Below are 11849 nucleotides of genomic sequence, written 5' to 3' on the forward strand. Positions count from 1 at the left end.
TTCAGCCCCAGGAGAAAAGGATATGATAATTATGCACCACAACATTGGAATAACATGGCCAGATAACTCTCAGGAAAACAGAGTCATTAATTTTGTCTGCTACGGAGAGGAGAAGGGGTACTCAGCCATGGCAAAGACCGTGGGGCTACCAACTGCCATAGCTACCAAAATGATTCTGGATGGTAAGTTAATATAATTCTACAAATTTCATCTTTACATTTCAAAGCTTACAGTTTTGCATTAGGCAAGCATACGTGTCATTCAAGAGATTGTCTTATTGAAATTGTATGCATATTTTCATGGGAACATGTTAAAATGTGTACATGTTGATATTTTTTAGGGGAGATTCAAAGAAGAGGTGTAGTGGCTCCCTTATCTATGGACATCTACCAACCCATCCTCTCCCGTCTTCGCAGTGAGGGCATACACACAGTGGAGGAGGTAAAAACTTCCTAAAGTAACAGGTGTGGATCCAAACTTCCTAGAATATTTGGTGTGAATTTAGACAGGTGTGTGTATTAATTCTGTAGAGAGTTGCTCATCAGGTCAGCAGTGTCAGTACAGAACAATCCAAAAGTTGGGTACATTTTTCCCAGGAGATTGTCTCTTTGTTTTGTGGATGTGATCCACCCTGTATTTCTGATTGATTAATGAGGAAAATGTTTACATTGTAACCCAGTATCTTTCTGTTTGTAGGACGTAAGATATTTTTGTTTGTTTTGGGTTTTTTCTTTATTTCTTGTATGCATAGAAAATGATTACCCGATAGGTTGATTTTTTAGTTTATTCACTTCAAAAGTGAAACACATCAGTTTAAAGGTTAGTATATAATTAAGTAGTTCTAAGTTTTTAATTTTTCAAAGGAAATATAAACATATTTCCAATTGTTTTTTTTTCAGTGAAAATACCCCCCCCCCCTTTAGAAATTGAAGTCAGAGTAATATTAATTTTATTAACTGAAGTATTAATATGATGATAATATTTCAAAATGTTTTTGATAAGTGACTAAAATGCATTGTGTATGAACAATGTTCATGTACTTTCTAAGCTTAGGCTGTTTCAGTTAAATGCTGTTTATTCTGTTTCAGATTTTTCTGCATTAAGAATTTTCTTTTAAGATTTACAATATTAAATCATATCATTATAAGAACCAAATATTCACAAATTTCATCCTAACTTCCAAAAATTTTTATTTGAAATGTCTCAGTCATGCAGATATCAGAATATCAGTCTGCTTTTTCAAATTTTATATTCCTGTAGAAGTTTTATTGTGCAAGTTTTAGATTTTTGGTGATTTGATATTTTTTTAAAACAAAATATTGTCTCACTCCTGAGATTATTATTTTCCCTACAAAGTACACTCTTTGCTTGAATCTCAGCACTGAATCTTTTTTTTTGTTAACATTACTTTATATTCTACTAACTTTTTAAACAGTATACAAAGTATACCATTATATATGACTTTTTAGAAATACTTATCCCAGAAATCAAGCATTTTTTAATGAACCTGGTGATCTATTTTTGTACATGTAGTAATAGTCAGGGCAGTGGAAGAGTCCAATTTATCATGCTTATGGAGTGCTGTTTGTTTCCTTACTCCCAAGAAATTAGTGGGACTAAATATCTGTTTGTTTAACATATGTTTTGATTTAATATACATGCACATTTTACAGTTTACCTCATCAAATAGATCAATATTTTGTCACATTGACAAATAATGAATTCTGAAAAAGTGTATAGTAAAAACCTACACTTAAAAATAAAATGAAATTATTTTTTTTAAGGTAAAATAAATACGAATTAAAATAAAAAATCATTTTTATTTGGCCATATATCAAGAGAAGGCAGATTGACATATTTTTGACACAATAAGAATTGGCTTAATAGATAAATGGAATATTTGTAATATTTTTTAATGCTGAAGTATGAAGTAATATTGATGCTGTCATTAAAGTAGTGCTTACTAATATTCTTTCTTTTCTAGTCTAATGTTTTTTCATTTTTTTGGCATTGTTAAATATCATACAAACCTTGTTAATGGAACGAAAATCTGTGATAGTGTTTTTCTTGTAAATTGAATTAAAGTGTATCTGATCAAAGTAACTTATTATCTTTGTCATGTTTTAATGGTTATAGAAACAATTTTTCAAGATTCGGAATGGAACAAGTTACACAAGGGAATGTTGCATTTTGCAGCATTTAAAAAACTTTAAAACATAGTAGTTTCATTATGCTTTAGAGTGTATTGTGTTTATGTAAGATGACACTGCGTTATCCATGAGAGATGTTGACCTTATGAGGATGTCAAAATGTGAGAGGATGTTATGTTGAAGCTGAACACAACTAGTAAATAGGCATATGCCATTTTTGATATCATTATCTACATACAACACCAATGTATACTCTTTAGATTCGTCACACCTGACTGCTTCATTGTGACAGTCACGGATATCAGCGTGGAATGGCAACCCTTGTTTGTGCTGGTTATCTTGCATTACCTTTGTTTACATTTTATTGCAGTTACGTGTATGTATCTGTGTTTGCTTCTATACTGCACTGACCTGTTCAACTGTAATTATAAGTTTCTTAAGTATTTTACTTTCCTGCATTAGATGATGCATCACGTTATTTTTGTCCCTACCGAGTGCTGTATAGCATACGTCCGTCTATACCGGTGTCGACTGGTCACACTGAAAAGAGAATCAGTCCTGCATTTTAAATAGAGGTCTGTAGCTATAGTGATTCTCCGAACAAAAATGGTAGACACATTTCTTTTACGAATTGTGTTCAGCTTTAAACATAAAAGGATGATGCAAGTGTTAATCACAGGCACTTGTATCTTACAGTATGCTAGTCTTCACTATACAACAACACTTGTGTTACATGTATAATATTGTATAGTGAAATCTAGCTGGCATACTGTAAGAAGCAAGCAACTCATGTGGCAAAAATGTATTTTATTTAGTGTGTACAATATTTGGTAAAAACTGAATTTTGAATAAGATAGCATATTTTTGATTCAGAGCATTGTTCATATTCTTATAATTATGTGAATATGCAGGGCATTTAGCTTTGTACATGATTTAGTGGTTGCTGCATTCCATGAAAGCCACTAAAAAGGAGTCTGAAGTTTTTATCATAAAAAAAAAATCAGGTTTGATGTCTATTTGAAATTGACTGACCAATAGGTGCGAAACCAATACCCTTCTTTTAAAAAAGGGGGAGGGTGTCAGAAAATTTGGTGCTCAAACTGCCTTTTGAACAAATAATTTATCTAAGTAAGGAAATATGAGAAAAACTTGATAAATAAATGTAAAAAGTATTATTCCATGTTACAACATCAGTTTATTAGTTTACAAACATTATATTACATTAATTAAACAATTGATAATAACATAAAATATCCTATAATTATTCAATTATTATAAATTATTCACAATACACTACTGATTCTACATTCCACTAAAAGATGCAATAAAGAAGGATTCTTCTGATATTATAATCAGATTTCAAATTATCGAAGCCTTTGTAAATTGAGGGACACAAATGATGTCACAATGTACTGGCACATGTATCACTTAGATTAAATTTGTCCTTCATTTCAATTATAGTTTTTAAATTTTTCTAAGGAATATTAGTTATTTTTATATGCTACCTATATTTAAAGCCATATATGGCGTAACTGATCAAAAAAATATATTTTTGAAAAATACAAAATTAAGTAAAGAAATATAGTTGATACATATGGCACGCCAAATTCACAAAAATGAGCAAAACATAGTTTCACGGTCGATAAACTAGGTTTATCGGTTGTAAACTATAGTTTACGGACTGTAAACTATAGTTAAATCTATATTTTACATCTGTAAACCATAGTTAACGCGATAATCTATGTTTCACAACCGTAGAACTATACTTAACACCGAAAACAATCATTTGCGATTGCAAAACATAGATTATCTGATAAATACAGTTTCACGATTTGTAAACTATAGTTAACAAACCGTTAACTATAGTTAACGATTTGATAAATATAGTTTCACGATTTGTGAAACTATGATTAATAACTCTTAAGTATAGTTTACGATTGTAAACTATAGTTTACAAACGTGAATTGATGTTTATCAACAAAATCTATTGTTAACGCTTATTACAGACAGATAAACTTAGATTAGCATTCGTAAACTATAGTTAACAACCGTTAAATATAGTTTTACAGATGAAAACTATACTTAACGAATCGTTAACTGTAGTTTACGGTTTGTAAACTATAGTTTACAGTCGATAAACTTAGTTTATCAATTGTGAAAATAGGTTTAGCTCATTTTTGTGAATTTGGCGTGCCATAGATACATTTAAATTAAAGCTTTTCATACAATTCTGAACACGGAGAACCAGGGGCGTAGCCAGGGTGCTTTTGATGTGGACGCCCGAGTAGGCAGGGGGTTTAGAGACCGACTTAAATCCCAAAGTGGGTCCGGGGTAACGCTCCTTGGGAAGAAGGAAGGGGCAAAGCGCCCGGAAGCTAGTGAATTTTCTACGATTTCGATGTGCATAATCGATCCTCCTGATCGCATTTCTCTTACACTTTAAACGTTTGTTACGCAGTCATATTCGAGTCCTGTTCTGTTTTGTACAAAGAAAAAAAAAACAACAACAAAAACGGACAAATATTCAAAATTGAGATAGGATCTGTCCAAATCGCCTAAGGATTGGAAAGTCAATATTAGAATGTATTTGCATTTAGAAAAAAAACACCTCAAAATAAGTAAACAAAACTTCCGGGAAAATCTTATGATTTCAGAACGTTGCATAATCGTTTCCCCCTAAAACTGATCCTGTTAATTTTCATTTTTTTTATCGCTACTCTAAATCTTAATTATTTTTATTTTTAAAATTAGTTACTTAAAACATACATATTTATTAATTTTATTTATTTTATTGCGAAATGATGTGTAAAGTTTAAGAGCATACATTGATATTACCCATGCCCCCTATTTCTCTCCTTTTTTAAAAAAAATGATGTGGACGTTTTTGCGTACAAACGTACGCCTGGCTACGCGCCTGACTGAACACATCGTTTCATCTAATAATACGATTTTATCTTCTCTGGAATGTGTTATTTAAATCTTTTGTATTTTCTACCGAGTCGGAGAAAATTCCGAGAATCCAAATTAAATTGTGAAATTCAGAAAATGTAGATATTTTTTCTGCTTAAATTAACTAGCTTAACAAAGAATTTATTTATTAACAGTTGTAATTAAAAGACTATCATGAGAAGATTTTTTCTCTTTTGTGCGAAATAAATATACAGTTTTTTCATTGGGTGGCACTGTAGCTCTCCGGTCTGTCAATATAATTTTTTTTTTCGGAGAGCTACAGTTCTGCAGCTAACGAGTTGACGTCATTTTTGTGTGCGAGTATGTAGTACGGCTGGGTTTATGTGTACAAGTCGGGGTGGGTACACCTTGACGGGACACTTATCAATGAGGTCTGATCATCATGGTTGTCTCTTTGATATTTCTGCCATTTTCCACTGTGGGATACCACGGACCTAACCAGCTGGCTGAGGCCCAGGGGCCGTTCAGAAAGGCATTGTAACAGTTCTGAAACCACCACCCGCCCTTATATACAGCAGCACAGCTACGATCCGCGCCCTGGTCATTGTCCCTGTCGGGGGTACTGAAGGAGACCCCAGTCAACACAATGTCAGGACGTACGTGGTCTAACACACTGTCACCTATAGAAGTAAGGAAATATCATAATTAATTAATTCAAAACGCGTTAATTGCATTCACATACAAAAAAAACATAAACAAAGCAGAAAGAAACAAGAACAAAAGATTTAAGAAAAAAATCCCTAAGAAAAAAAAAACAAATACAAAAATCAATTAACACCCACCCCCCAACCCCATCGTCCCAAGAAACGGTCCGGAGTCCGCATATATAACTATCTAATTCTCCTAGGGAGAAGATTACATTTTGGCCGTGGTTTGCGACATTTCATTTCCGACATGATCGGGAAAAAAAGAAAAAAAATCAATTTATATTAGTGTAAATAATGGACTAATGATTATGAAAATACGTTTCACTTACCGAAAAAATGTACTTAAAACACAATCATTACTCTGACCATAGAATCTAAAAAAAGGAGAAAGAAATTAACAGAACTGTTGAAAATCCTAGTATCATTAACTTATTTGTCAATAGTTTATTCTTCGTTCATATTCACTATGTAGCATGTTATTGAATATCGAATTAATTGAGACATAAACTCCGTATGCAAGTGATAATAGAACATTGATATACATGTATGTTAGGGATCTTGGCATAATACATACATGTATAATGGCGAAAATCTTGTGAACAGTGAACCCCCCCCCCCTTTTTTTTAACATTGATGGTGACACATTTGACTTATTATTCACCTAACGTCCCGTTGGCCGGCCCTCCAAGAAAAAGTTTGTAGTTGTCTGCTTCATCAGACACAGAAAACATACGATATAGTTCATACAGAGTTGTGTCATTGTCTAATGTAATCGAGGTGTAGAGGGAGGAGTTCTGTCCCTTTGTAAGCTGATGAATGACGTCATTCCCTTCAATGAAACATATGGAAAATAACCAACAGAACTCGAGATCAAAAGTCCATTAAACATTACAAAGAAGGAGCAGAGCACACACGGACCTCCAAAATATCAGAGGAGGGATCAGATGCCATGGAGGAATTAGAAAATGTACGTTTTTATTAATTTTTTAAGCATAAATAACAGAAAACTAAAAAAGTGTTGTTGTACAAATAGGCCTAAACAACATTTGATTTGGATACAGATATGTCATAACTGAGTTAATTTCATTCTTAAATTTAGTGATCGATATGATCAGATATATAAAATGCAAAAAATGAATTTTTACTAAATCATTCAAGACTAGGACAAAAAGAATAGAAAAGGATTTATAAATAAATAAATTTTGAATAATCAGTATTTGTATCACATAATAGTAGTATACACTTATCCACTGGTTGTGAGTGGCCTGGGATAGCTCTTGAAATGATCAAACCCGGATACAAGGGAACTATTCCCCGAGGGCTTACAGGGGAAATGTCAAGGGTTTGATAAAAGAGCTATCACACTCACAAACAGTGGATAAGCGTTTGATTATACTGATGTTTAATATAATTTCCGAGGTTTGAATTTTTTTGTGAGTAAGATAATACTGCAAGAATAATCTGAAATCCTGATGACGTCATAATGTACTGAAGTCGTTATGACATCATCAGTCAATAGATTTATCGCTGTAAATCAAAATTAGTGGCAAAAATTGCATGAAAAAGGGTGGATAAAACTATACCCCGGGGTATAGCTTTGCTATGCGTGAACTATAAAAGATAGCTATTTTACCTTCTGAACTTTATATAGGAAACATTTTAACAGAAGTATAATAAATATAAATATGGTAATAACTATCCACTACGTGATATGGATATGTAAATGCCTATTATTAAGTACAAGATATAAATATGTAAAAACCTAGTATCCAATACGAGATATAAATTTGTAAATGGTAAATACCTATCCAGTGCGAGATGTAAATATGTATAAATACCTATCCAGTAAGTGATATAATTATGTAAATACCTATCCAGTACAAGATATAAATATGTAAATACCTATCCAGTACGTACGAGATATAAATATGTAAATACCTAGGCCTATTCAGTGCGTGATATAAATATGTAAATACCTATCCAGTACGTGATATAAATATGTAAAAGCCTATCCAGAACGAGATATAGATACGTAAATACTTATCCAGTTCGTGATATAAATATGTAAATACCTAGTATCCAGTACGAGATATAAATTTGTAAATACCTATCCAGTACGAGATATAAATATGTAAATACCTATCCTGTACGAGATATAAATATGTAAATACCTATCCAGTACGAAATATAAATACAACTGTATGTAAATACCTATTCAGTATGAGATATAAATATGTAAATATACCTATCCTTTACGAGATATAAATATGTAAATACCTATCCAGTACGAGACATAAATATGTAAATACCTATCCTGTACAAGATATAAATATGTAAATACCTATCCTGTACGAGATATAAATATGTAAATACCTATCCTGTACGAGATATAATATGTAAATACCTATCCAGTGCAAGATATAAATTTGTAAATACCTATAAAGTGCGAGATATTATACAGTTATTGACTGGGTATGAGGGCAACATATGATTTGTTAGACCTGAAGGTGAAAATGTTGCCCGAGGCCGCAGGCCAAGGGCAACATTTTCATCTTCAGGTCCAACAAATCATATGTTGCCCGAATTCCAGTCTATAACTGTTTTGTTATACCCTTCACTGCTCACTTAAGATTGATCAATTTTATCAATACACGCTATAATATCAATTATTTTATATGGAAAATTATGGTTTCTTCAGTAAACATCAGCTGAGAAAGAACAAAATCAATTATAAATCTATTATATCACAAAAAATATTCACAAAACATACTCTTCCCTTCTACCTTACCTTGCTGTTAGCAGCAACTCTTAATAGCTCTTTAACTTCGGCTATTTTCGCGTCGCCGATATTGAACGATGATTATTAATTGTGACGTAACAGACGAGTGACGTTGCGGTCTAATAATTCTTATGTAGGACCGGTCAATAGTGATTGTTAGACCGATGTAAAAAACATTTCTTTTGTTGGACTTTTTATTAGTAATAAATATATAGAATGATATTTATAAGGGTATAACAAAAATATGTAAATATACCTATCCTGTACGAGATATAAATATGTAAATACCTATCCTGTACGAGATATAAATTTGTAAATACCTATCCAGTATGAGATATAAATACTGGAGTATGTAAATACCTATCCAGTGCGAGATATAAATTTGTAAATACCTATCCAGTACGAGATATAAATATGTAAATAATTATTTAGTAAGAGATATAAATATGTAAACATACCTATCCTGTACGAGAAAATACCTATCCTGTACGAGATATAAATATGTAAATGCCTATCCGGTACAAGAAAAAAATATGTAAATACCTATCCAGCACGAGATATAAATATGTAAATACCTATCCAGTACGAGATATAAATATGTAAATATCTATCCAGTACGAGATTTAAATATGTGAACACCTATCCTAAATGAGATATAAATATGTAAATACCCATCCAGTACGTGTCCTCTGGGTCCCCAAAGCCTGTTTTGTACTCCGCCCAGGTTTTGTAGAAACTCACTGATCCACTCCTACGTTTCTGAATAGCCTTACAAAAATTGATTAAATCTTAATAAGATAATTGAACAGTAAACCAAATTTCCTTATTAAATAATCTTATTTACTATATCTCATTTATACACCTGTAATCGCACTCGATAAAATTCTGCAATTTTACAAATTTATACAAGTAAACAAAATCTCAAAAAGAAAGAGAAGTAGAAGACATATATTACTGTCCATCCCCCTCCGTTGATTTCCATATCACAAAATACTTTGATCTGGGTCTGGTTACCGAATGGATTTATTCCATACACGCCAGATCTTGTATATCCATTCATCTCTTTAGAATTATTCAGTTAAGAAGAAGAAGAGGGACGATATGTGCCAGATGGTACGAAAAAGAAAGAGAAGTAGAAGACATATATTACTGTCCATCCCCCTCCGTTGATTTCCATATCACAAAATACTTTGATCTGGGTCTGGTTACCGAATGGATTTATTCCATACACGCCAGATCTTGTATATCCATTCATACAGAGGTCCTTACAGTCGACATTTACCTTCAAACCTGTATAATAATAATAATAATAATAATTTAAAAAAATATATAATAGATACAAGAGGCACATGGGCCACATCGCTTCCCTGAGCACTGTGGCTATAAAAACAGAAATCAGTTCAATATTGAAAAGTTTAAATCCCTAAGTGGTCCCAACCTATCCTTAAAGGGGAGGCGATTTTGCTTTGAACAAACTTGAATACATGTACTTGAATCTACACTAAGGGAGTTTGTATGTTTCTTTGACAAACTGTTGCTATTACCCTTTAAGTTTAAAGTAGCTAACATTTAGAAGAAGATATTAAAAGATTTTTCCTACATATTTCTATGTAACACTTTGATAGACCCTTGTGGCTACGCCGTAGTCCCGGGGGTCATGATTTGAACAAACTGGAATCTACACTACCTTAGGATGCTTTCATATAAATATTACAAATTATGGCTTTTCTGTTCTTGAAAAGAAAATCCTTAAAACAGTTCTTGTGAATTTCTTTGTAACACGTAGATCGTCCCTTGAGGCCACGCCCTACCCCGCGGGTCATGATTAAAAAAAACTTGAATCAACACTAGTCTACCTGAGCATGTTTCCTTTTCTTGCAAAACAGTTCTCGAGAAGAAGATTTTTAAAACATGCCACCAAATTTTCAAATTAATCTTCCCTAAAATGATGGCGTGACCCTACATTTGAACAAACTTGAATCTACTTCACCCAAGAATGCTTTGAGGCAAACTTGGTTAAAATTGATTCAGTGGTTCGGAAAAAGTCAAAATTATAAAAAAGAAATACAGACGCACGGAAAGACAGACGGATGACAGACAAAATGTGATCTGAGTAGGTCACGAGCTTTCAGCTCAGATGAGCTAGTAATCATTAAAATCGTTCTCGATGTGAACAAAAACAAAATATTTTTTGGTCGAAAATAAAATTAAGGTAATTCCATCCTCCCATGATAGTTTTTTTTCTTCAAAAACTGTAATTAAATGAAATTCAAATCCAATAGAACAATATATTTTGGAAGAATGATTTTCCATAGGTGTAATGATACATTTTGTTAAGTAAAAGAATTTTTAAAAGGGCACATTTTCTTTATTTAATCAATAACTCAATCTTTAAAAAAAATGTTGACAAGGGCAATAACTCCTGCTCAGGTATCTTCATTCAAGCATTTTCTTTATTGTACTTCTCATGTAAAATAGTTTTCCTGATATTCACAATTAAAAAGTATCTTATAAGTAGCAAGTATTTAGGAACTTTCAGCATCAGAATTATGTATTTGCATCAGTTTTTACATAATATATATTATGATACTGTTTACAAAAAATGTACGATTTTTACGCTGACATATTCTTCTGATAATTTACATCTCCCATCTTAAATAATATGGCGACCTATAAATTTTTGGCAATAATTGGTAAATTTCAACTTTATTAAAGGAAAATAAATTAAATATTTGTACTTTAAACCATTAAAACTGTGAGGGTGGAAACCCCTTAAAGATGGTCAATCATGATTTCCCATCTTCTTATTAAAGATTAGATAGGACAAAAAATACTACATAGTATATACGACAAACTCGTTCGCTCATTCAAAATAATTTTAAGCCCTTCACCGGTGTATGGTGAAGTCCCTACATGAGTGAAAAATTCTCGATTGGGACGTTTAACAACATACAATCAATCAATCAAAATAATTTATCAGTTTCTGAGCAGATTATCGGCAATATCTTTTTACCATGGGTACCAATTGCGCTCTGTTACCAGCAGACCTATTTTTGTATTCATACGAAGCAGAATTTGTGCAAAATCTTATGCATGGAAAGAAGAAGACGCTGCTGTGGCCTTCAACTCGATATTTAGATATATCGACGACGTACTGTCAATTAACAATGGTTATTTCCATTCCCATATATTGATACGATTTATCCTGGTGAGCTTGAGATAAAAGATACCACAGAGTCTAACACATCTGTTTCATACTTGGATATTTTTCTTGAAAAACACGTTACGGTTAATCTAACAACC

General features: G+C 32.3%; 2 protein-coding genes across 2 annotated transcripts in view; one reads left to right on the forward strand and one right to left on the reverse strand.

Moving 5' to 3' along the window:
- LOC134268984 (alpha-aminoadipic semialdehyde synthase, mitochondrial-like) overlaps positions 1–802 on the forward strand; it is a 28204-nt gene extending 27402 nt beyond the window's left edge. Inside the window, 2 exon segments of the mRNA XM_062751210.1 lie at positions 6–182; positions 341–802. Coding sequence (XP_062607194.1) covers positions 6–182; positions 341–456 — 293 coding nt within the window. The 3' untranslated portion in view covers positions 457–802.
- Positions 803–5464: 4662 nt separating this feature from the next.
- LOC134268968 (ficolin-1-like) lies at positions 5465–9569 on the reverse strand. Its single transcript, XM_062751196.1, has 4 exons — positions 9502–9569; positions 9218–9314; positions 6429–6596; positions 5465–5740 (listed from the first exon to the last, which is right to left on the reverse strand). The coding sequence occupies exons 1-4, from the start codon at positions 9526–9528 to the stop codon at positions 5484–5486; spliced, it is 549 nt and encodes a 182-aa protein (XP_062607180.1). The 5' UTR covers positions 9529–9569; the 3' UTR covers positions 5465–5483.
- Positions 9570–11849: the final 2280 nt, after the last annotated feature.

Source organism: Saccostrea cucullata, unplaced genomic scaffold (assembly GCF_032062105.1).
Source record: "Saccostrea cucullata isolate Sc308-1 unplaced genomic scaffold, CSIRO_AGI_Scuc_v1 ctg250, whole genome shotgun sequence".
Lineage (NCBI taxonomy): Eukaryota > Metazoa > Mollusca > Bivalvia > Ostreida > Ostreidae > Saccostrea > Saccostrea cuccullata.

Bases quoted from the DNA above. Each gene is read 5' to 3' on its own strand.
- LOC134268968 (XM_062751196.1), bottom strand. From the start codon at position 9,528: ATGGAAATCAACGGAGGGGGATGGACA. The intron at 6,597-9,217 runs GTATTTACATAT...GTTTCATTGAAG, and splicing joins AGAGGACACGTACTGGATGG to GGAATGACGTCATTCATCAG. The intron at 5,741-6,428 runs GTGAATAATAAG...TTACTTCTATAG, and splicing joins GCCGGCCAACGGGACGTTAG to GTGACAGTGTGTTAGACCAC.